General features: G+C 36.9%; 1 protein-coding gene across 1 annotated transcript in view; it reads right to left on the bottom strand.

Annotated features, from left to right (window-relative positions):
- LOC135208834 (circadian locomoter output cycles protein kaput-like) overlaps positions 1-27453 on the bottom strand; it is a 341286-nt gene that overhangs the window by 20981 nt on the left and 292852 nt on the right. Inside the window, 7 exon segments of the mRNA XM_064241398.1 lie at positions 438-585; positions 1459-1565; positions 2257-2388; positions 5821-5995; positions 6323-6439; positions 6556-6679; positions 7802-7891. Coding sequence (XP_064097468.1) covers positions 438-585; positions 1459-1565; positions 2257-2388; positions 5821-5995; positions 6323-6439; positions 6556-6679; positions 7802-7891 — 893 coding nt within the window.

Below are 27453 nucleotides of genomic sequence, written 5' to 3'. Positions count from 1 at the left end.
TTAGGCATCAACCAACTCCAAATACATACAGATAATTAATAAAGTAAAATACATTGTAGTACTACATAGTGCAGTATTCATTTTTAAAACTTTAAAAGACTGCACAACAACAACAACAAAAATAAAAAATACACATATATTTGATCAGTAGGATGGCTGATGTCTAAAAATTCTGCAAGACAGAGAAAAAGCTTAACTATACCTACAAAATAAAATTAATTTGATCACTAACCAAATTCTCATGTATACATAAATAAATCTACAACATTCATCTTTTCCAAAGACGCAATGCACTAAGAACTGCCATATCATTATTTACATATCTGTGCTATCTTTATCTAAAGTAAAGAAGATGAACAGATGGTGCACACTTGACATGCATAACATCTGTGAAGTGTAACTTTCAGTGATATACAGATAAAAAAAAAGTAACATACCTTACAACTGTATTGGTACAAACAATGAATTCTGGCTTGGAATTCCATTGATGATAAGTAATGTAATACTGGGTTTGCAACCATATCCACTGTTGTCCTTTGGTCAAGAATCTGTAGTAACACGATGTTCCCTTTCCAGTCTTCATTACTGTCAAGAAAAAAAAAAAAAGTCTTAACTAAAGATTCCCAAAACTTACAGGAATTAGTTTCTACATCCATTACCTTCAAACCTTTACAGCAAAACATTTATAATCAATTTATTAAAAAGACAGAGAAGTAACTTTGCAGTGAGGATCATTCAAGCTGAAACATACCATGGCCTAAAAACTGCATGCGTAAAAAACATCACTATTAAAGTAAGGTACTGCAAATGACAAAATTCGTTCCTAGCTGATACAATAGAATAATCATTATGCTCAATCCTTCCTTCTTCAAGTCTTATATAGAAAGGCTTTTGCCCACTTGTAACTCCTATAAACCTTAAACATTTTATTACTTTATATCTCATCATATCCAAAACTGGATGACAATATTCACAATATGTAATGCCTGTATGCACTTACAACAGGCAATCTGCTGCACCTCCAAAACTATACCACTTAAATTTGCAAAAAATATGCCACATCTAAAACTACTTTCATAGACAATCCTCGAAGAATTATCACAACCATGTAAATAACTTGTTAACACTCAGATGTTTCTAGCAAATAATAGGCCCAAATAACTAAACACACTAGGAGAAACAAAAAAATTTAATTTGCAATGTACAGAAACTGGTCTCATAGTTGGAATTAGTACACAAAAATATTTGGTGTTGGTGTAAGTAGTATTTTGTTTTACAGATCATGCAGTGCAACAAGAAAATATAACTCCAATGGTATAATAAGGGTCCAAATATGAAGCTGGCATCAGATTTTGTGATGTTATTTGGAATTTTTAAGTTTTGGGTGCATTCTGACTTATTTAACAAGGCTCATATAATGAACTGTTTTTATTATCATACAAAATTTTTAAAACTTACATTGTTCATGGCACGACGCAACTTTGTCCAGATCTTCTACGTGATAATAATCATACCCTGAAGTTCCTAACACTTCAAATGGAAGGTAGCCAATGATGGTAGGAGCTCTGTGAAGCAAAAAACACAGCTGGTTATAAGAGAATTCAAGTAAGACCAAAGAGCACCAACAAGTTCATACATACGGATTCATTGGAATTCTTTAGATATCTTGTTATTTAAAAGAACATTATGTCACTTAACATTCTGTTATTTGTCTAATTGAATGTCAAATAAATTCTTAATCATCTATGGTACTTGAGGGATGAATTAAATTAGCCCAAGTTAATCAAGTTAATCTCTTGTGCCCCTCAATTCAAATAGTATTCAGTTGCTAGCAAAATTCATGAGATTTATATTAACATCCACTGTCATGTTCAGAAACTGAACACTTTTTTTCCACTGTGACTACTGTCTCTTAATTTGTGAAGAAAATTACATACAGAATAGTACAATGGATGAAGACGTGTTATCTGTAAGAAATTCCTGTAACCATTTCGAACTGACAACTTTTTGTTACCTGACATTTTGACAGATTTTCAATAAATGCTGTCATACTAAAAAACTTAATATCATTCAAAAAGTACAGTGGTTTTATACTAGCAATCTTGAAAAGTAAGAAAGAAAACTACAGTATGAACATAATATCTGTATTTTGAATGATACACAGAAACAATAAGTCTTCCAAATATGGTTAATGGATATGTTTTAAGAGTGTTCACATTTACATCACCTGGAATTAAATAAATTTTTTTTAGTTACCTGTGGTCTAGAAAAAGAAATTTCCATTCTAAACTGTGTCTTGAAGTAAATTCTGTTTTACTTGGTTCTATTATCATCATTTCCCTAACCAGCTGTGGTCGTTCCAGTCGACCAATAGCCACAAACACTAGCCTGCAAAAAAAGAATGTCAATGAATATCAAAGTAAATATCTGCTAACAGAGAACTACATTGTTGACAGCTTGCATTATACCTTAATAAAAATCAATTATGGTACAGTACCTAATTCAGTTGAAAACATTTCAGTAACAAAATCCCTCAAATGTTTGGGTTGGTAGCCTTACCTCTGAGATATATTTACTATTGATGACAATCTCAGTATTGAACCTTTTGTATACACAAGCTGTCAAAGTTAGGATTATCTTTGCAATATGTAAATACTATTTTTGTAATATGACATACTTGCAAACATGATAGGATCAATGTAAACCATCACAAATAAATTATATTCAAAATTCAGTCATTTTCCTTAAAAAATACAAACCAGTTATTTTACAAAGCCAATAAGTAAATAGCTACTAAGCCTAGTAAAAGGAGCAAGAGCTCCTTCTGTAAGGAAAATCCCATTTGACCAGATATTTTTATACTATGAAAAATATAAAGGAGCAGAATAAAAGATGCGTTCTAACATGCCCATCATACTTCTGCAAGCTCCGATTCTGATTAGAGTAAGGCTTATTGAAGGTTTTTGAAGAGAGATCACACACTAGGTAAGTAAGAACCTGGAAACCTACTAGGTTATGTTGGTGGTGGGCAGCAAGGCCCTAGCTGGGTTAGGTTAGTTCTATAGCAAACTTATTATTTATTTTTATTTACAGTACCCTAGGTTAGGTTTTTTTTTTTTCCCTCCCGCTAGGTGAGGCCCCAGCAACCTGCATCAAGTTAGGTAGAGCCTGTACAGATTGACAGGAGCAGAGGGTCCAGGCCTGCCCCACCTACATAAGGCCCTGGCATCTTACATTAGGGTAGGTGAGGTGGCGGCTAGATTAGGGACCTAGTAAAGACCTGACCTCCATATTAGGTTAGGTTAAATCCATACTTGTATGTTTGTTTGTATGGTGTTTTTACGTTGCATGGAACCAGTGGTTATTCAGCGATGGGACCAACAGCTTTACGTGACTTCTGAACCACGTCGAGAGTGAACTTCTATCACCAGAATTGATTGATTATTGATTATGTCTATTAAAAACTGGTGTCACAACATCTCAGTAGTTGACACCAAAATAAATTTAGATAGAAAGTAGAATTAAATCTAAAATTAATTTCATATGAAAAACTAAAAATATATTAATATAAATATATTTCTTCAAATATAAAAATTCTTACATAGATATTCTATTATATAATCTAAATTTTGTTGAGGAGGCTAGCCTCCCTCATAAATATATATAACTGTTCTATATTACAATCCTTTCCAAGAATTGTAGATAGGATAAAATTACCTCCTCTATGACATCCCCAAGATAGGAACTTATGTTTCAAATTCCCAAGTCTGGGACATTCAACCAGCAAATGTCTCACAGTCAGGGGCACAGTACAATCATCGCAAAATGGAGGACTTTCACGGGACATCAAGAACCCATGGGTGAGTCTTGTATGTCTAATCCTCAATCTGCACAACATCGTTTCCTGTCTTCTTGGCATATACGGATATGACCAAGGAGACACCGATGACGTGATATTGCGCATTTTCTGGTTAGTAACAATATCCTCCCATTGGGACTGCCAGCATTTTTTTATTCTCTGACCTACTAGAGGATATAAATCCCGATATGGGATTTATATCCTCTAGTGGGTTCTGGGGAGCTGACTGCCACCTTTGCAAGTTGGTCAGCTTTCTCTTTCCCAGCCACCCCAACATGGGAAGGAACCCAACAGAACTGTACTTCTTTCCCTCCTCTTTTCAGTAGAAGCAGCCATTCCAATATATCTAAAATCAGAGGGTTTAAATAACTAAAAGATTCCAGCGACTGAAAAACACTTCTTGAGTCACAATATATAATAAAATTATTTTCATTCCGAATTAAAAATTCCTTTAAAGTCATCACCAGAAATACACATCTCTCATTCCTCAATGGAATGGCCGAGAATCAAACTTGCGACCACTGAGGTGGGACACCAACACCATACCAACCACGCCACTGAGGGGCTCCAAACTTGTATGTCATTCATGTTTTGTTTTTCTCCATCAAAATACCCCGCCTTCTCACTGTAATACCTGAATTGTAGGAAATAAGGGTGGGGGGCAGTCTGGTATCTAGGCAAAAACTCGGCTATTTACAAAGTGAACTTCAGAAACGTTTAGAGTATTAAACATAAAAGCATAACAAATTCATATTTATCCCCTGAATGTAATTATAGTTTTAAAGTAAAAATACCCCCATTTCTTCCTTTATTATGTTTTCTTATAGTCTGATCACACCAATGAATGTTTCTCCAGCCAGCTACTTTCAGTAAACTGCCGGTGCAGTCATTTATCATGATCCTGGAACTTTACTATATCTTTTCAGATACAGTACCACATTCTCCAATGTTTCCTCTAGCATAACAACATTCTTCAATTTTTATAAAGGTACTACTAATATGATCCATTATTACTTTCCCTATACAGTATTCTATTAATGCTTAGTTGCTTCTATATCCTTTCTGTCTCAATCACCTACTTCCTTTATTTGTTTGCATGGTGCTTTTATGTTGCATGGAACCAGTGGTTATTCAGGAACTGGACAGACGGCTTTAAGTGACTTTCGAACCACGTCGAGAGTGAACTTCTATCACCAGAAATACACATCTCTCACTCCCCAATGGAATGGCCGAGAATCGAACCCGCGACCACCGAAGTGAGAAGCAAACACCAAAACAACAACGCCACTGAGGCACTTCCTACTTCCTTTAGAAATTTGTTACCTCCTCAGCATTGCTCGGATTCTGAACCTACTCTTCCCAAACATTCTTCTCAGTTCTTGTGATATAAATTCATATAACAAAAAACTTATGGAGTCCATTGATGACAAGAAAGAAAACTCCCATGGGGTAACAAGGCTAAATATAAATAATGAAATATTATGTTTAAATTATCAGTTGCAACAATAGCCGAAAGGCACTACCCAGCAATACCTTAAGTATTAGCTAAAGCTTTTTCACAAAACAAGGGAAGAGTGCACGGGGGAACTTTAAGGTTAAGAGTGCACATGACTGTCTAATTTGACAACTGTTTTCTAGCTAAGCTGAGGACTAGTAGGAAGGTATTTCTACAAGAGCAGTCCGCACGGACTGCAAGGAACGTAACCGCGGATACGACATCCACTAGGGATTGGGGCGTCTAATGTATTTCGCCGTGTTTAGTACTGGCCCCTGGGAGTTAATTACAGTCGTCCGAATAAATATTACTTAAAATTCTTGTTCAGTGGGTAAAACTGCATAGAAACACCGCAACTGCCATAGTCTAGGCCGCCGCGGATAAGTACCCTAGATCTACCGACATGAATACAAATACACATGACAAAGTATACAACTCAATGCAAAAGCCTTTAATTAGTCCTCACTTTGTAGTTTCCTGAGATGGATTAGTCTGTACAAGAGAGCTCTGACAGAGACCAGAACCAGCATTACTGCTACCAGTAACTCCTCCCCCGGCATTACCACCGAACATACTTCTACTACAGCTACTGACTGATACCGAATCTTCAGCCTCACTGCAGCTGAAGTCCAAAACGCCATCTACAAGAGAGAAAAATCAAATCACATACCATTATCACACTTCCTTATATAACTGAGAAAAGCTTCTCGAATGTTAAGAAAAAATAATGAAACTGACAATTATGTGAACCGATAATGACCGGTGGTGACTGATGACGATAACTCATTCAATGGAAATTCAGTGATCCAAAAATAGCTACAATTATTGTTTTGTAATTTTGAAAAAAAAAGGTCACTTACAATAAAAGGACTAAGATCAACTGGGAATACTTTTACCAAAACTCTCTGCATATCTCAGAAGATAAATGCTCAAGTAATATTTGATCAGACGAGACCAGTGTTACCAACCTTCACTCGGACAGCTATAACGTTCAAAATATCCCATTAAGTGCACTCGCTCATAATTTGTGGCATCCGATGAGTTTATCGTCCCTCTTCTGAGATGGACCGCTATTGTATATTTTTCTGAAAAAAAGGGGGGAAATTTTGTACCTCGTTTAACAATGAAGAAAATCAAATATACAGAGAATAAGTTACGAATGCGTGAAATACATGGTGCGGCAACTGAAAAAACAACATACCTTTTGTATTGTCGAAACAGGTACTAGGATTGGGCGCTAGAGCAGGGTTGGAGAGAAATCGTCTCATCTCCCCTCTCTCCTCCTCCAACATCAAGTCGTATAATGGGGTCCCCGATAGATCACCCTGCAAAATGTTCTTTTATTATATCTTATGTAAATGAATCACGAAAGTTAGGAACGTGATAAATCCATAAATAAAGATATATGCCACGAAGGAAAAATAAACGAAGGAGGATCTGCGAGATCTTTCGACGTTAAACGTCCTTTACTGCTCAGTAAAGGACGTTTAACGTCAAAAGATCTCGCAGATCCTCCTACGTTTATTTTTCCTTCGTGGCATATTTCTTTATTTATTATATCTTATGTAAATGAATACACACCTCTTCTTGGTCGAAGCATTAAAACACTTCTGTAACAAAAAATCCATTGACATAATCAATGAACAGATAGATACACTACACTTACTGATAATGCATTTCACTATATATACAACCGCTATAAAGGAGGGATATAATGAATGTTCAATAAAGATGAATTAAAAGTGAAAGGAAGGACACAAGGTCTTAAAGATAACTGAGTTACAACTAAAAGTGCTGGACGCAAGTAAATAGCCCAATCGGAACATCTGACGTATATAAAGTTACCAGTAGTAAGTGTTAAGGAAAAAAGAAAATAAACTGAAGACCATCAACGGATCGTTAATCACTTACTTTCATTGTCCGCTTAATTGCTGTGAGTTTCAGTGATTAAAAATCATTTGGGGATCTTTAATTTGATTAAAAGAAATGACGAAGCCGTGACCGAAAATTTATCACTGTGAATTCATCAACTTTGGATTAAATGTTTATTAGACAGACCCTCTGATGAAGGCCACAGGTAACAGCAAAAACTTCGTTGCAAATTATATTAGAATAGTAAGCGTGGGCTGATCAGTCTTTAAAACTTTCAGTAAACCGATTTAAGACCAGGATTAACCTCTATATATATATATATATATATATATAAAATATATATAGATATATTATTACAGAGCAAACCACTAATGTGATGATCTTCACTAAGCAACACATACTGGGAATAATCCAGTTTTGCATAACATAACTAAACCTTTGTAAAGGTGACGAGAAGAGAGAGAGAGAGAGAGTGCACCCCTTGTCAACGCACATTGGGAATAACTTCCATTTTTGCAATACAATAAACCTACTCAAAAGTGGAGAGAGAGAGAGGGAGAGAGTCCGTGACTTACCGGAAGGTGACCGATTAAGGGAGTGATTGACTCGGAGGTATATAAGACTCGGCCGGAACACGACACTGTCATGATGAAGCCATCCAGCGCCTGCAACAGAAACAAAAATGTCTTTTTAGTTAAGCTGAAATAGATGTGCAAATGGAAGTAATACTATGTCTGTCAAATTCTTCTCATTCACAGAGCATCAATCTCATCGATCACTCAGGTCTTAAGGCAAAGTTCGAATCGTACCTAAAAAAAAAAAAAATACACATTTCTTAAGACAAAATTCGAATCGTACCTAAAAAAAAAAAAATACACATTTCTTAAGACAAAATTCGAATCGTACCTAAAAAAAAACCACACACATTTTTCAGGTTTCAAGGCAAAACTCGAATGATACCTAAAAAAAAAAATACATACATATAATCTGTGCACTAACTATTAGGTATAACTCTCAATGCATTTTTTCCTCCAATATTATTACTGTTATAACCAGTATTATGATTGCCATCTTTTATACTACCTAAGCTATTATGTGGATATTGCCGTTTATTCATGTTTATCATGTCTCGTGTATCTAGATTGTGTATGTTACTGTCTGTATTTTGTATATTCCATGTATATGACCCTGAACTGAAGTAAAGGCTATTATTATTATTATTATTATTATATTATTATTATTATTATTATTATTTATTATTATTATTATTATTATTATAAAAGTTTAGCACGACAAAGAGAAAACTGACACGACGCTGCAGAAGGTTACAGTAACCTCTCTGGCTGCATGTGTAAACAACAAACGCGGAAAGAGACGCATATACGTGAGTTTGCAATATGACTTGAATCGCTATGAAATTAATCCACGGATAATCTCCCAAGTGTAACAGGTAGACACTGTGTGAGCAGATAAAAAGTCTCTCTCGGTGATGACTGACAATAATTCAGCTGTTGTTGATTTGCCATGAAATGAATCATACAGAAACTAATCGTTTCAAAGTTTAGTTTTAAGCATACAAGCCGTTTGGGCGTGATTGAATGGCAGACATAATATCCATTATAGTAAGATACATTTTTAATTATTATTATATATTTTAATAATATACATATATATATATATATATATATTATATATATATTTAGTCAAAACTGGAACCCCTGTACTACAACAGAATGCATAAGTGCGATTTCATCATGAATGATATAAAAATGCCAATTCACACGACAGTTACATAATATTATGCAAGACACGTCACTTGTCAAGTTCATTCATATGACGAAAGCGAAGCATTTAATAATCAAATTCATTTCCAGTGACCGGCGAGAGTAGGTTGATGAACTTATGCGGCTGGCATCATTTGAATGTCTTCTTGACCTCAGTACAGCTCTCAGGGAATATGAACATGAACACACAGATGGGGGGGGGGGGGGGGGGGGGAGAGAGAGAGAGACTCTAAAGCGAAGGAAATAGATAGTGTGTTTCTTTCCAGCCCTTTGATGGCTAGACTCCGACTTAGAGGGAATGACTGGCACCTAAAAAATTGTTCATTATTTGTATTATAATTTTCTTCAAACGTCTCCCAGTTTTACCATCTGACATCATGGCATTCCTATGTTTCCACCAGAGTCTGCTGACTCGTTAAATGCAGCAGGCAACAGCTTATGTTTTCCCAGAAGTGATTATACCTGCGCGGCGTAACTGGTAGCGAACCTTTTACTAGTTCGACATTGACAGCAGAGGTAAGATGAAATTGTCCACCAGGTTCCCGTAGACTTTCCTGCTGCTGCTGCAGCAGCTCTGAGCCGATTTACCCCCAAAAAACGGACGCGGGATTTTTTTTTTCTTTTTTCTTTTTGAGGGGAATGAAATATTAAATGTCCTTACAGGCAACCAGGATACGAATTGCTTTTAGTATAGCTGTTATCAAAACATAAGCCTCTACCTTTATCTTTACTATCGTACCAATAAGTTAATGAGGGAAAATTCCATTACCAATAAGCAGCAGTGAAAGGAATGATTTCAAGCAACGTTTAAAACACTCACACACTGAAACGTTTGATCGTTCAAATGAAAACGATGTAAACGTAAACGAGAATTAGACCAAAGATTAAATGGCGCCTTCAATGACAAACGGTACAGCGGAGATGAGAAACAGACTAACCTCATCAGCAAATGAGTGTTCAATCTTTAAGTCGATATTATGTAAGTACGAACGTCTATTATTTAATTACTTTTTTTTATAAATATCCACCAGGAATCCTAACCGAAGCCAACTACCGTAAAACAAAAGTGGCAGATGAACTCGAACAAAATTAACTTGGTCAAGTAACATTGTCTCCAATATTATTTTCATTCTCCGACAAATATCCACATAATCTGTCCATTATATAACGATAATACGAGTAGAATATCCAATACTTACATGTGTACCGTGAGGACAACAATACTGTCATTCATTTTTTTTTATTTCCTGTAGCCTAACCGCAGCCAAGTGCCGATCACGCCATCCTGCGGGATCGAACTCGCACCCCGAGTATCGTAACGAGGTCACGTTGACCACGTGAAGATGGCTGTTTGCGCTCCAAGACAATAGTAAGAGACCTGTCTTTGTAATTACCCTTCCGAGTATACCGTAAACATCATCTCTGAGCGACGTTTGGACTAATCTCTTATCACGCTAATTAAGGTAATATGCAAGACGTTAATGCGCGCGCGCGTTTATCACGACAGTACAACTAATTTCCTACCGTTTCCTGTGAGTGAGAGAGAGAGACCCAGGGCAGTCAGACAACCGGGAATAAATTTACCTCCGGAACAGTGAATTCACAATAGAAGCTGAAAAGAGCGAAGGACTGACACTTCTTCACAATGGCAGTCCGACCAGGATCTCAGTCAGTTCGCATCAGGTGCGTTAAAAAGAAAAAAAAAATCTTTCTTTTCTTAGTTTACTTCCGTCTCTGCTTTTGCATTGTACTGCGTAGGCGTAATTTAATCTAGGGCAAACGTACGTCATTATTATCATTATATGACTAACACTGCTCCGATACTTACTAATACAACAGTTATCATTATTAATACCAGAGCTACCGAGGAGACCACTGACGTTATTATTATTATTATTATTATTATTATTATTATTATTATTATTATTATTATTATTGTTGTTGTTGCTGAGAAATTCACAACCTCGTCAAGAGCAATCTGTGTAATAAAAATCCACAATTATATTGTTATTAGTATTATTATTATTATTATTATTAATGCTAAGAAATTCCCAACCTCGTGAACAACAATCTGTGTAATAAAAATCCACACAATTACACAGTAAGTATATTACTACGTAATAGTCATATATTTACCAAACGGTTGTGGATTATTATTATTATTATTATTATTATTATTATTATTATTATTATTATTATTATTATTATTATTATTATTATTATTATTTCGGTAGAAGACCCACCCTCGTATGCAAATTCTGTTAAAAAGATGGCAGAATTAAGCGAGTTGATTCTATATTGTTTTTTCTATTTTCCGTACAATTCGCTTCTCAGGCTCAGCGAGTTTATGAGTAAGTGGCCAATATCATATTGGGAATATTGCCAGTTACTCAGAAACATCACTGAGCCTGAGAAGCGAATTGTAAGGAAAATAGAAAAAAACAATATATAGAATCAACTCGCTAAATTCTGCCATTCTTTTTAACAGTATTATTATTATTATTATTATTATTATTATTATTATTATTATTATTATTATTATTATTATTATTATTATTATCAATTCTCTATTCAACCTGAGATCAAAGCATCATTTGAAAAGCATAATATATCAAAACACCGGAGCTGAGCACGAAGAGCGCGCGCAGTGACCTTGAAAGGCAAGCCGACACCTCTTCAACGGACAAAGGTCACCGCCGTAAATTCCGTCTGCCTACACAACGCGCCTTCAGGATGATGTACAGTACATCATCGTCCGTGTGGGCTGGGATTGAGACACAACCCTGTAACGAGCACCTACGTGAAGACCATTTCGATTCCCTTTTTTGTTTACCCAGCACTGTGCAGAGCGAGAGAGAGAGAGAGAGAGAGAGAGGAGGACCCGTGAGGAGAGAGAGAGAGAGAGAGCATTTGCTCTCAAAAGGCAATTTTGTACAATTTTATACCAAATAAAAGAAATGGCGTATTGGAGAGAGAGAGAGAGAGAGAGAGAGAGAGAGAGAGAGAGAGAGAGAAAGCATTCGCTCTCAAAAAGCAATATGTAGAATTTTATATTAACTTTTCCAAATAAAAAAATGGCGTATTGGAGAGAGAGAGAGAGAGAGAGAGAGAGAGAGACCATTTGCTCTCAAAAAGCAATATGTACAATTTTATACCAAATAAAAGAAATGGCGTCCGATCGAGAGAGAGGAGAGACGATTAGAAGAGAGAGGAGAGATGACGAGAGAGAGAGAGAGAGAGAGCAGTTTACTTTCAGAGTTAATACGAACAATTTCATACGAAATGAAAAAAAAAAAGGTTTTGCAACTTGATGCTAAATTCTTATCAAGATCAGACGGCAAATGTTATTTATCTGATTACCTGAGACGGAGAAAAAAATAAACGCCTTGGATGAATTAAATACCTTGGAAATTGTGAAGGGTATGAAAGTCTACGAGAAACAAGATTCTCCCTCAATTAAAATGATGGATCTCTCTCTCTCTCTCTCTCTCTCTCTCTCTCTCTCTCTCTCTCTCTCTCTCTCCCAAGCGGCTGTTGGGAAGTACAAAACAGAGGACAGGAGATAAAAAGGAAAAATGAAAAAGAGCCTTAGGACAAACCCCCACGCCTGAACACCCACGTTCGAGGAAGCAGAAACGGGACGTAATCTATTAGCACATCTTTTTTCCTACACCGTTCATGTACTAACTGCAACCGTCGCTGTTCCTTAAGAATCCCGTTAACGCATAGATGCACACGTATTTAAATGTACAGGCATTGTGGTGCGACAGGTAGCAGTCTAGCCTATGAAGCATGGAAATACAATTCGATTCCGCGGGCGGATAGGAACACCCAGTTTAAAAAAAAAATCTGTTAGCCTAAATGGTAAATGACGTACCTGACAGTCGTGGTATCAGGTTTTAAAAAAAGGTATGGGAGCAGTACCTTTATATAAAAATACTTTCAAGTTCCTTCTCCTCTCAAGGGTATGAGTTGCGTGGCAGGCAGAATAATCACTCGCATACACACAGCTTGTCTGCGTAACTATATCCTCCGGATTCTGTAGCTTCCAAAATTCAAAAACGCTGACTTCTTTTCACCCCCGCGGTCATGAGAGCTCTCTGGTAAAAAGAAGTGGGCGGTGCGTCAGGTAAGAGGTTAGAAGGAATCAAGTCGAGACCATTTCTTGGAACCGGGAAGGCTTGGCGTTATCTTGACAAAATTCAGCGGAAAAGAGATCAAATACAACCGGCCATAACAAAGAGAAAAGAAAGGTGAGTTTCCACTCTGGAGGCCGAGAAGGGAAAAATGGTTACGTCAACTTCTTCGCCACTACAACAACCCCCGGCTTCTAGCGTTCGTACGTATAGTTCTTCAAAAATATTTAAGCTAGGCTAGTTCCTCGGTAACCCTGGTTAAAAATCAGGCAGTACACCACAGAATTACAAGGAAGGCTGGTCAAAACAAGCGTTATACAGCATGAGAGAGAGAGAGAGAGAGAGAGAGAGAGAGAGAGAGAGAGAGAGAGAGAGAGAGAGAGAGAGAGCAAACAGTAATATGGAAAAATATCCAGTGCGAAGAAAAATTACGAGCAAACCTTGTAACAAATCTATCAGCGAAAACCAAAAACGGTTACAATACCCAGTGCATTATAAGAAAAAATAAAGAGGTAAATTAAACGAATGAGCATGAGTATATATATATATATATATATATAATATATTATATATATATATATATATACATATATATATATATATATATATATATATATATATATATATATATATATATATATATATATATATATATATATATAATTAAAATCATTTACAGTCAAAACTCGCTGTGGTCACCTTTCATTTGAAAGTAAAGAGACGAAGTATTTAGTAACGTGACTATAATGAAAAAATTACTGCGTTCTTATGATCGAAAGAATAGGAAAATGAAAAAGGACATACGTTACTTGGAAAAAAATAAATAAAAAGGAACACAGGAATATGATAAGGTGGTCGAGGGAGGCAAATATGTCAAACGATAAAGCAGTGACACCTGCGATAAGATAACTGAACGATATTTGATAAAAACGAGAAAGATAAATAACAAATGATGACATTTTGATTGTTATTTGCAAATAAAAATTTAAGTTTAAATCTGCACATTTCATCTATCACCACAAAAAAAAAAAAAAATTAATAAAAAAGCTGAAAACATAATGTAGCTGCGAAACAACGCTGTTACTGGTACAAATGAAACAAGTAGATCAAGCATAAATAAATATATATATATATATATATATATATATATATATATATATATATATATATATATATAAAACTAAAAAAACTCAATCCATTTCAACACTGTTTAGTTACATAATCTGGCAGAGCAGAAATGACCGGAATTTCTCTAAAGATTTTTTTATCTAAGTTTACACGACTTGATTAAATGTACGTAAATAAGTCGACGATTTTGACGAAGACTAGTGATACGAAAAATACATCTTTATGACCTCAAAACCAGACTATTAAACAAATCTTTATGACCTCGAAACCAGACTCTTAAACACATCTTTATGATCTCGAAACCAGACTCTTAAACACATCTTTATGACCTCGAAACCAGACTCTTAAACAAATCTTTATGACCTCGAAACCAGACTCTTAAACACATCTTTATGATCTCGAAACCAGACTCTTAAACGCATCTTTATGACCTCGAAACCAGACTCTTAAACAAATCTTTATGACCTCGAAACAGACTCTTAAACACATCTATATATGACCTCGAAACCAGACTCTTAAACACATCTTTATTAATCTGATAGAAATTTGAAAATGAAAGAGAGAAAGGGAAATGATCGAGTCGCATCAAACATTGCACGTAATTATAATTGCTCGACCATATTTCACTCCCTCATGGCTTCTTTGGACACATTGACTGCCCAACACGACAGAGACCCCGTTACGTCATTCGCTGCACGTTTCGTGGTCAGATCTCTCTCTCTCTCTCTCTCTTTCTCTCTCTCTCTCTCTCGCTGTCTCTCTCCTCTCTCTCTTCTCTCTCTTTCTCCAAGTTCCAGTCCCCCTATCATCCGATTTGGGTGCCGGTGGTCTGATGAGGGTGGATCTGAAATTTGTCCAAGGTGAAGACTCGGTGTTAGGAAACCATTTCTCCCACACAATATTAAAAACAGTGTGGACATATATGCACATAAATATATTATATATATATATATATATATATATATATATATATATATATAATATTATATACATACACGTATATATGAGATATAACAGGAAACAGCTATGAGAATTCGGAAGACAATATGTACTCCTTGTCAGTCAGTTTGTGCTGTTTATATAATCCGCATCCGCGTTTACTGAAGGTGGGGGTTTATAATGAAGAAACGGGTAATTGTTCCCGCCACAGAAACTCAGTCTGACGTTAGCGGCGAAAAATGTATACAGATCAAAGCAAGACATAAACGCGGCTTCCAGCAATATCTCGAAGTTCTTTAGTAGGTTATTAAAGTTATTAAGTCGTCAAAAACGAATTATTAACAGAAACTTTGTATCACTTCTCAGCAGAGAGTATTTTACAGAGAAGTAATCATCGACCTCACTAGAGGATGGGTTATAAACTTTATCAAGATGATTGGGTGGTCTGAACACAACGGGAAACTCCTTCCTTCTCCGTATATCTTTTACCATGAAACATTCTAGCAACCATTGGACAACGCGGAGTTCACAATAGTTGATATGTTAAAAAAAAAAAAAAACAAAAAAAAAAAAAAAAAAAAAAAAATGTTTCGGCATAAAATTAATAAGACTTCATTCTAACTATATATATATATATATATATATATATATATATATAATATATATATATATAGTGGCAAAAACCTTTATTTATACATAGCATCACGTTTATATACTTCGTGATCAAGTTGTTCGCACACACACACACACACACACACACACACACACACACACACACACACACACACACATATATATATTATATATTATTATATATATATATATAATCTATGAGAGAGAGGAGAGAGGAGAGATGGAGGAGAGAGAGGAGAGGAGAGAGACGAGAGAGAGAGAGAAGAGAGAGAGAGAGATTGTCACACTTTTATTACACACACACAAATCCTCGATGAAACTTTACAATGATCAAAAATTTAAGTTTATAAAAAAAAAAATCTATCAGCACTCACTGGAAATGCATAAACGCCAAAGATTCCAAAAAGGGAAAACGAATAAAAGTTTTTTTTTTTAATTGCAATCTCACACGCATCCTATATACGACTGAACAGAGTATGCACGACGAGAAGAAATCGAGCACACTAAAGAAAGTCAAGATTGAAAACTCTAACGCCTCTTTGGCTAGAAACCAACGTCAAAATGTCTCAATCCACCAAACCTTTATAAAGAAAAATCTCGAAAATTGCTACATTCATCGAATATCGTAAGGATGTTTCGTAAAAGGCATTTTTATTCCAAAAGGAGCCGCCTCTTTCACATTCTGACCTCCTTAATGGCTGCGTGAATGAAGAAGTTGTTGGCTGACGAGTTCAGACATTCTTTTACCATTTTATTTGAAGGGGAAAAAAATTATAATTCTTCCATCATTTTAGTGAGAATTGCAGGCAGTCAAGCAGCCGTCTTTTACATTCTGAATTCCTAATGGCTGCGTGAACCATGAAGGTGTTGGAAGACGGGTCCGGACATTATTATATATATATATATATATATATATATATATTATATATATATATATATATATATATATATATAGATATATAATATAAAATTTATTTATATATATATATTATATATATGAAGGGAAAAAAAAAAAAAAAATCATAATTCTTCCATCATTTTAGTGAGAATTAGCTAAATCACAAACCTGAAGACCATTTTCAACAAAAGTATAATTCCTCCGTCATTTTGGCGAAAAAAAAATATAGCGATTAAATCATCCGAACTAAAACGGAAACTAAAGGAGAGTAAATTGCAAAACTTAAGACAAAATTACGAGGCAGAAGAAAGTCGTCTGAGAACCGGTTTATCGTTGTACATTCTCAATACAAGAATCATCTAGGCACTGTTCACAGAATGCCAGATAAACACGTGAAATTGCCGTAATGGCTTGACACTACGAATGGCCAAAATAATAATAATAAATAAATAAATAAATAAAAACAGAATCAGCAGGTATCAAAGAGTCTAAGCTCCAATCTGACAAGATTCGTGGCCGTGTAGAACCGACAAGAAACTCGTCGTATCAGGAAAAATTCCAAAAAACAAGAAACAGAAGAGGGAAAAATAGCCACAAAGCGATTCCGAAGCGTCCATCCAGCACAAAGGCAAATACTTTACCAATATTCCGGCTGATGCAACACCCGCCAGTCAGTCAGACCGTCTGTTACACAACCACCTCGATAGTGACCTTTTAAACTTTCGCCAGAGTTCAACTGACAAACGGGAAAGTCCGCAAAATAACACTTTTATCGCTCGCGCAAGTTCTCTTCAACTTGGCGTTAGAATTTGCGCTCGAAATATCTTAAAGTACGAACAAATGAATGATGGACTTAACAGAAGTAGCAGCGCGGACTGAGAGAGAGAGAGAGAGAGAGAGAGAGAGAGAGAGAGAGGGTTGGAGGTGAAGGGTGGGTGGGTGTCCTGATCTAGCACGGCCAAGGACAAGGTCGGGGCCACCTTCCCCTAGTATTGATCACCTCAACTGCAACTCACAGAGGGAGGGAAGAGGAGAGAGAGAGAGAGAGAGAGGGAGGGGGGGGGGGGAATAAGGTCGCTCCAATTTCGTCATAGTTGGACCACAACCTCACGCGAATCCATGCGTTCCGAAATGAGGTCATTGACCTTCTGCGGGAATTCACTTAAACAATCACACTTCGAGTATTATATAATAAATATATATAAATATATATATATATTTATATATATATATATATATTATATATATATATTATATATATATATATGTGTGTGATCATGGAATGCTATGAAGACTGGGTATCCTTACAGTTCCTACAGGACTTGAATGATAATGTCCTACAGTATAAATATTCTTTTAATTATAAGACAACAACGCCCGTATCCGATTATATGAGCAAAAAAAAAAAAAAATACTGTAACTCAGCCTAATGACGAGTCTTTGCAGAAAAAATTCTTATAAAATATTATTTTAATACGTTTATTGCTGTAAGACGATTAAAAATCACGTCTTTTACCACCAGTATTACGTAAAGAGAGAGAGAGAGAGAGAGAGAGAGAGAGAGAGAGAGAGAGAGAGAGAATCAGCTTTGGAAATGAATACAGTCATATTATATCTTGTTCAGTGAATTGAGACATCCTATACAGTTTTTCATTTATTGATATAAATGAAATAAGGAGATAACTTGAAACATAATAGACACTATTACTGAGCATATAGAAGTACCTCTCTCTCTCTCTCTCTCTCTCTCTCTCTCTCCACACACACACACACACACAAGCAGACATATACTTCTATACCTGTTATAATGAAACGCAACCATTTCCTTCAAAATGGGGCACAAAGACTCTTTCACAATGTGAAATATAAATTCTATTATAAGTTTGCAACTAGAGACAGCGTCCCGAATTTTAAACGTTTGAAGACATTTAAACATTCGACAAGTGTGAACACTTACCAACAGTAACCCATTTCAAAAGTGATGACCAGTCAACAACTTTAGGGAAAAGTAACACACTTATCACTTTTTAACAACAGGAAAGCTACTACATAAAGTTGGCGCAGGAAATCAACACTTTAAATAGATAACTGCAAAGCAGATCATCTGCATTCGGAAATGAAGAAGTCGCCATAGTGACGTAATGGAAAATAATTAGCAGTTTCCCACAAGAAAAAAAATGATAAAAGTTACCATTGCTTCAAACCCGGAAACAATAAATGAATGACCTACCACAGAACAGCACTTTTAAGAACTTTACCCTTAATATCTTTCTTAAAAGTACTCAATGCTCTAGCCTTTTTCTAATTAAGGATATGGCAATGTACTTGACAACTTTACAGAAAATTTCCCCAACAAAAAGGAAGCAATAAAATTTAATTAAGCAACGAACTTTAATAATAATAATAATAAAATAATAATAATAATAATTAATAATAATAATAATAATAATAATAATATCATTTCAGTAGGTGAAACAAGCGCACCAAAGGGGCCAGTGACTTGAAAATTAAGCTTCCAAAGAACGTTGCACATGATACAGATTTAAACAGAGACTGTTCATCGCCGGGCGGGGGGAGACGCGAACCCGCGACATCTGAGTGGCATACCACGACACTAACCGTTTTAAAAGCGGACCAGTACGACAGAGGTATCACCTTTACACAGAAGGAATGTTGCTGCGGTTTTCAATAATGGAAACGGACCAACATTTTCAACATTCATCGAAGAAAACGGGAACAGCCGGCAAATCACAAAAGACTGAAACCTCAGAAAATAGCAAAATTTATTACAACCGCTAAATAGTAATAAGACCTGCAAATTATCAAATTGTGAAAATTGTTGTATCATTTCGATAACACATAGTCGACGAATGAAATTGCCAGTTAAAAACCAATCCCTTCCCTCGCTGGAGTACACACACAGCAGACAATTCACAGCATCCCACAGACAATTCACAGCATCCCACAGACAATTCACAGCATCCCACAGACAATTCACAGCATTCCAGTCGCGCGGGAAAATAATTGGCTTTATCCAAAAGTAATGATCAAATGTGACCCATCTTACGGATCACAAAGCAGCATGGTACGTACTCAAAAAAAAAAAAAAAAGTTACTGAAATTCACCCATTCCCACACATATTAATTAGTACATAAAAGTGAGACTGAGAGCTGGACGCACAGAGCGACGTACAGACGGGTGCCTTTGTTCTCTCTCCCTAAGGGCTTTGCGGGGCGGGGGGGGGGGGTGGGGGGGGGGGGGGGAGTTAGGAAAAGTGAAAAAGCGGCCACAGTTCAGTGAAAGAAGTTTAACGTTTCAAACATCAAAGCTGGACGCTTAATTGTATGACTGCTAATTAGCTTCCACTGGAAAAGGAGGGATTACACCAAATGCTTTCTAATCACTTGTTTGTTTAAAGGCAGTTTCACAATTTCTTATCAGCATGTGATCAAAACGCACACTTTTCACAGGTAACTCACCTTCTTATCTCGGGTGGGAATGAGAAAGGAGTCTTTAAGTATTTTACGAAAAATGTCACACTCCATATAAAAAAGAAAGGGCATCTGCTGTTGTATGATCCAGTGTGTGTGTGTGTGTGTGTGTGTCTGTGTGCTTTCTTTCCCCACAAAAAAAAAAAGTTTCACGGAGCCCTGCGCTTCAAGGAGAAAAAAATCGCACGATAAATTTACTCTTTGAACTGTTTTCTTACGTGGTTTCATATTGTTTTGCATAACATTCTGTATTACTACATAGTATGTTAACATTAAAGATACAGTCTTAGCTAGAAAAATATAAATTTTATTACTACAGGCCATGACATTCAAGTAGCCTCTTTATTTGACACCAGAAAATGATAACATTAAGGATACATTCTTAGCTAGAAAAATATAAAGTGTAATACCACAGGCAATGACAGTTTCAAGTAGCCTGTATATTTGATAATAGAAAACTTGACCACCTAAGGTTTGCCGATCTAAGACAAAAAAAAAAAAAAATGAGTGATTGGCAAAGGAACGAAGCTAAACGGAAGCTGCCAACAGACCTTGCAACACATCCCAGTGGTGAGCCAATAGATTCCAGTGAGGATCCAACACTTATATATGAGTTCGGAAAAGGCGACCATGTTTTACAAAGTCTCTCACAAACCGAATATACAAACCAATACCTCTCACAGACTGAGTATACAAACCAATACCTCTCACAGACCCAATACACGAACCATTACCTCTCACAGACCCAATATACAAACCAATACCTCTCACAGACTGACTATACAAACCAATACCTCTCACAGACTGATTATACAAACCAATATCTTTCACAGACGATCTATACATAGAACCTCTAACAGACTGATATACAAACAATACCTCACAGACTGAGTATACAAACCAATAACCTCTCACAGACTGATATATACCAAAAACCAATATTTCTTTCACAGACTAATTAAAAACCAAAAACCTCTCACAGACCGATTATACAAACCATTACCTCTCACAGACGATTATACAAACCATTACCTCTCACAGACTGACTATTACAAAACCCAATACCCTCTCACAGGGATGAGTATACAAACCAATACTTTCACGATGAGTTATACAAACCCATTACCTTCCACAATGAGTATACAAACCAATACCTCTCACAGACTGAGTATACAAACCAATACCTCTTTCACAGACTGATTATACAAACCAATATCTTTCACAGACTGATTATACAAACCAATACCTCTCACAGACTGATTATACAAACCAATACCTCTCACAGACTGAGTATACAAACCAATACCTCTCACAGACTGACTATACAAACCAATACCTCTCACAGACTGACTATACAAACCAATACCTCTCACAGACTGACTATACAAACCAATACCTCTCACAGACTGATATACAAACCAATACCTCTCACAGACTGAGTATACAAACCAATACCTCTCACAGACTGACTATACAAACCAATACCTCTCACAGACTGAGTATACAAACCAATACCTCTCACAGACTGAGTATACAAACCAATACCTCTCAACAACTGAATATACAAACCATTACCGTCTGCCACAGAACTGAGTTATACAAACAATACCACTCAACAGACTGAATATGCAAGCCAGTACCTCTCACAGACTGAGTATACAAACCAAATACCTCTCAAGAACTGAATATACAAACCAATACCTCTCACAGACTGATTATACAAACCAATACCTCTCACAGACTGACTATACAAACCAATACCTCTCACAGACTTGACTATACAAACCAATACCTCTCAAAGACTGAGTATACAAACTAATACCTCTCACAGACCCAATATACAAACCACTTCAATACCGCACAAAGAACTGTCTTGAAGAGTGAATACTCAAAGTTCCCAAGCAAGTAACTCAATTTATTACGTAGTCGACGTCAGTCATCTCAATGCATAGTAAACTAGACACATTCGAACTGTCAAAAGTTACCGAGAGCGATGCGTATTTATCACCGACTAGGGATTAATTATAGTCTAGCCAGTGATATTAATTAAGGAAAATCAGACGACTTCAAAGAGACCAAGTCGTTGGATTTACGCATTTTGACGTTTACGGTATTCGGGACATCACTCCTTGTTTTTCCTCAGCCGTCACTTTCATGTGTTTGCGCTATGTCAACACATGAGAGAGAGAGAGAGAGAGAGAGAGAGAGAGAGAGAGAGAATATGTACTCTCGTAGCAGACTGTCTCGTTTATATGGAAATAATCTCATTTTATTTATTAATTTTTTTTATTTATTTTTTTTTTGCTCAACAAGGCGCACGCGTTCCAATTTGTGAGCGAGTGGTTGAAGACAACCTGAAGTAACCGTAAAAGAAAATATAACAGACAATAATTTGACGTTAACAGGACTACGCTCTCACCCGGACTCGTCTGGAATAAGGAACAAAAGAATGAAAAAAAAAATAAAATAAAATAAATGGCCTCAAAATGGCGTTTTGGTCGTTGCCTAGAGAAATGAACGAGAGAAAAGCCGACGCCACAGGTGTACAGACTCCTGTTCACCTACATGCCAACACATACCTTTTCCTTGTTGTTGAAGATGATGCCAGCACGGGCTCTTGCTCATAGGATGCTTTTTCCTAAGTGTCGAGAATGTTTCGCAGGGAATATGATTTAATTCGCAATACAAGATTTCAAACAGTCATTTGCATATAATACAGGTAACTCATTTAGTGAATAATACTCTTTATTTCATGCTTCACATGCTTATCCTCCGTCCTTTTTAGTTTTCTGTCAAAGAAAACTATTGAGACGACTTTGTCTGTCCGTCAGCACTTTGTCTGTCCGCCCTCAGATCTTGAAAATTACCGAGGCTAGAGGGCTGCAAATTGGTGCGTGGCTTTATTACCAGCCACCTCTATATAACTCCCTTAGTATTTTTGGTCGAAAGAGCGTCTGACGTCATTACATTCATTCAGTGAATCAATTACTCGTCACAATCTATAAATATACGTCTTTTCATGGACGCAGCCCAGCGGTCTCTTTCACCACATTTCCTGTTCAGCAGTGTTCCAGCTCAACTTTTCATTCGATTTTTTTTTTTTTTACTATTTCTGTTCATTGGTTCCCAGCCTCTTGGACTTCGATAAAAAAAAAAAAAAAAAAAAAAAAAACTTTGGGGACCCTGGCAGTGTGACGCCAGATAAATTACGATCAATAAATCTCCATACCACAAATATCTGCTGTCCCCCATCTTCCTCCAGCTGACATCCCTCAAGGGCCCTTTAACCTGTCACGGTTCCTCCTGTCATGTTTCCTCCTTCTCTCACGACAACTACGCTCACCAACTCCTCGAATCCATTTAGGCCCGTTGCTCTATCTTTCCAGATTAGCTGAGTTGAGTTGAATATAAAATTTAGGCAAGTGGCCAAGCACTGGGACCCTTATGAGGTCATTCAACGCTGAAATAATAATTGACAGCAAAAAGGTTTGAAAGGTGAAACAAGAGGATAACTTCGCAGTTGAGGGTTGAAAGTAAGATGAAGAAAGAGAACAAGAAAGGAGGTGTAGTAAAATGAACGCAAGTGGTTGCAGCTAGGGGCCGAAGGCACGCTGCAAAGAACCTTAAAAGTAATCCCTTCAGTGCGCCGCACGAGGTCCACTGACGGCACTAACCCCCTACGGGGGCTTTTCCCCTACTTTCATTCAATTTGCCCCTATTCCGAGAAATTAATCTTATCATTCCTACCTTCCAAAAGCAACTCATTCTGAATCTCCCTTCGATTTCACTCGCCATGAAAGTGGTTTGAGAGTCGTTCCATCTCTTAAAAACACGTTTTTTTTTAATTCGTTCAAAATATCTCTTATTTCATCTTTCCAGTAACAAAGAACACATTCTATACCATCTTTCAGATGATAAAGAACACTTGATTTCATCTTTCGAATGAGAAAGAACACCTTGAATTTTATATTCCCAATGACAAAGAACACCCTATGTTTCGTCTTTCCAGTGAGAGAGAACACCTTGTGTTTCGTCTTTCCAGTGACAGAGAACACCTTGTGTTTCGTCTTTCCAGTGACAGAGAACACCTTGTGTTTCGTCTTTCCAGTGACAGAGAACACCTTGTGTTTCGTCTTTCCAGTGACAGAGGAACACCTTGTGTTTCGTCTTTCCAGTGACAGGGAACACCTTGTGTTTCGTCTTTCCAGTGACCCTTGTGTTTTCGTCTTTCCATGACAGAACACCTTTGTGTTTCGTCTTTCCAGTGACAGAGGGAACACCTTTGTGTTTCGTCTTTCCAGTGACAGAGAACACCTTGTGTTTCGTCTTTCCAGTGACAGAGAACACCTTGTGTTTCGTCTTTCCAGTGACAGAGAACACCTTGTGTTTCGTCTTTCCAGTGACAGGGAACACCATGTGTTTCGTCTTTCCAGTGACAGAGAACACCTTGTGTTTCGTCTTTCCAGTGACAGAGAGCACCTTGTGTTTCGTCTTTCCAGTGACAGAGAGCACCTTGTGTTTCGTCTTTCCAGTGACAGAGGAACACCTTGTGTTTCGTCTTTCCAGTGACAGAGAACACCTTGTGTTTCGTCTTTCCAGTAACAGAGGAACACCTTGTGTTCGGTCGATGTCCCAGTGACAAGGAATACCTTTGTGTTTGTCTTTCCGTGACAGGGACACCATGTGTTTCGTCCTTTCCAGTCGCAGAGAACACCTTGTTTGTTTCCGTTTTTCCAGTTTTGGAAAGGGAACAAACCATTCGGTTTCGTCTTGCCAGAGACCAGGGAAACAAACATTGTGTTTCGTCTTTCCTAGTGACAGGGAACCACCAAACATGTGTTTCGTTTCTCTTTCAAGTGACAGGGAACAACATGTGTTTCGTTCTTCCAGGACAGGGGAACACTATGTGTTTCGTCTTTTAATACGATTGTGACAGGAACACTAGTGTTTTTCGTTTCCTTTCTGTTTTTTTTTGTTTGTTATTTTTTTTCAGTGACAGGGAAACAATATTGTGTTTCGTCTTTCCAGTGACAGAGAACACCTCTTTTTCCATTTTTTTCCTTCGCTGACATTTTTATGATCCTTTCTTATCTGGTTTTACTCCTTCCACTCGGAGAGGTTTCTGTCTCGATACGGTTTTATCTCTCTTAATCGCGTTTTCTTTCATACTCAAATGCATCCATATTTACTATTCCTCATCTATGACGTCACTTGTAGACTAAGATTCTCTAATTTCCCAAGATTTTATACCTTACTTCTTCGTTTCTTTTCTATTCCCTCATTTCTTTATTTCATTTCACTTTGCCTTTTCCTTAGTCCCACGCCATCTCTTACCCTTTTCCAAGATAAGCTATTCTTTTATCCTTCACCTTTCCTCTCCCTTGAGTATCGACACCTTAACCCTCCTACGACTCGTACTTGAGGCCGAATCCGCTTACTTATAATCTTCACTTTTTTTTATTATTTATCATAAGTCCTCTGCGTAGGATAATAAACGTGTAGGGCCATTAACGTACTTATATAACGTCCACATTTTCCAACTCCGTGGACAGGCAATATGCCGTCCGTTTTGTTGAAATTCCTTGAACGAGCTGTTTTTTTCTTTTTGAGAATATTGCCGGCAAGAGCCTGTTTGTGGAAGTTTACGCCTGCTCGAACCTGTAGCTACTTGTGGGAATAAATAAAATGAGAGAGTAAGACCTGCTCCACGAGATAAGTGAGCGCGCGATGTCTCCTCGGATGGACTGATAAGTCTTCGAGACATCCTCATCCTCGTAACTCCTTGTAACTCTCTCTCTCTCTCTCTCTCTCTCTCTCTCTCTCTCTCTCTCTCTCTCTTCCTGAGTGGCATATAGTTACATTGAAATACGCAAAAAAGGACGTAATTGACATTTTCAAAAGGGCCTATCGATTTCTTGCCTCGCAGCTTTCTGCTGATCAAAATCAATATTCCCGACTTTAAGGTTTTCCTTTTGATCATCCAAGAAAAAATCCACTTTCTCTCATTCTCGAGTTATTCATTTTCCGTGTAATTCCTCGCGTGAATATTCATGCGTGGTGTTCCATATACAGTGGCCTTTTTGCTGAGACAAGTTGGCTTGAACATATATACTTAACATTTTAATACCGCTTTCAATTTCAGGATGAACTTAACACGCTACGATTTAGTAGGAATTTTTTTTTATAACATACTTATTAAGAAAGATTTTATGAGTTTATTAAATTAATTATAAACTCCTCCTGGGCCTAATGATCTAGGTAATAAAAGCCAACCCAGCCTCTTCAAAGTCTTAATCATTGATGACTTGCAATAAACCACCGCTGGAACGTTACATCCTAGAGCGTTCTAGACTTTTAACGGCACTCTTTAATATACACCGTCTAGGTGAAAAGAAATAAACTGCACTGAAAACCTTTAAATTAATATACACCATCTCGGTGATAAGGAATAAACTGCACTGAAAACCTTTAAATGAATATACACCATCTCGGTGATAGGAAATCAACTGCACTGTAAACCTTTAAATGAATATACACCATCTCGGTGATAGGAAATCAACTGCACTGAAAACCTTTTAAATTAATATACACCATCTCGGTGATAGGAAATCAACTGCACTGAAAACCTTTAAATGAATATACACCATCTCGGTGATAAGAAATGAACTGCACTGAAAACCTTTAAATTAATATACACCATCTCGGTGATAGGAAATAAACTGCATTGAAAGCCTATAAACTATAAGGAAGAGGTTTAGAGGCTATATAGCCTTTCTTTATCGTCCCGAAGGAGGAAGTGTCAACTTTTCCCGCAGCGGTTCTCGTCGTTTCTATGATAAATGTTTTATTACTGTTGATGATTCCGCCAATACCTGAAGAGGACGACGCTGTTTCATGTTACTTTCAAAATGCTTCATCACGTCGAACTCAGTAAGCTCAACATGTAGTACGCCTGACCTGAACATAGGCTCTTTTCTTAAAAATACAAAAGCCCTATTTCAAGATGAAGCATCACAATGTAACATTACGCGTGATGTGTGTGGTTTTTTTTTTCGAAGACAACTGAGAGAGAGAGAGAGAGAGAGAGAGAGAGAGCGAGAGGAGGGGGGGGGGGAGGGGGGGGGATGCGCTAATGCAAAAACCCGAAGCACGAAAAAGTACATCACCTTTAAACAGGACAGGCGTCCCGTAAACAGCGTAGGCGTTAATGTCGTTAC

The sequence above is a fragment of the Macrobrachium nipponense genome, chromosome 35, assembly GCF_015104395.2.
Source record: "Macrobrachium nipponense isolate FS-2020 chromosome 35, ASM1510439v2, whole genome shotgun sequence".
NCBI classification, from domain to species: Eukaryota; Metazoa; Arthropoda; class Malacostraca; order Decapoda; family Palaemonidae; genus Macrobrachium; species Macrobrachium nipponense.
The sequence above is the reverse complement of the archived record's forward strand: the minus strand, read 5'-3'. Positions and strand labels throughout refer to the sequence as shown.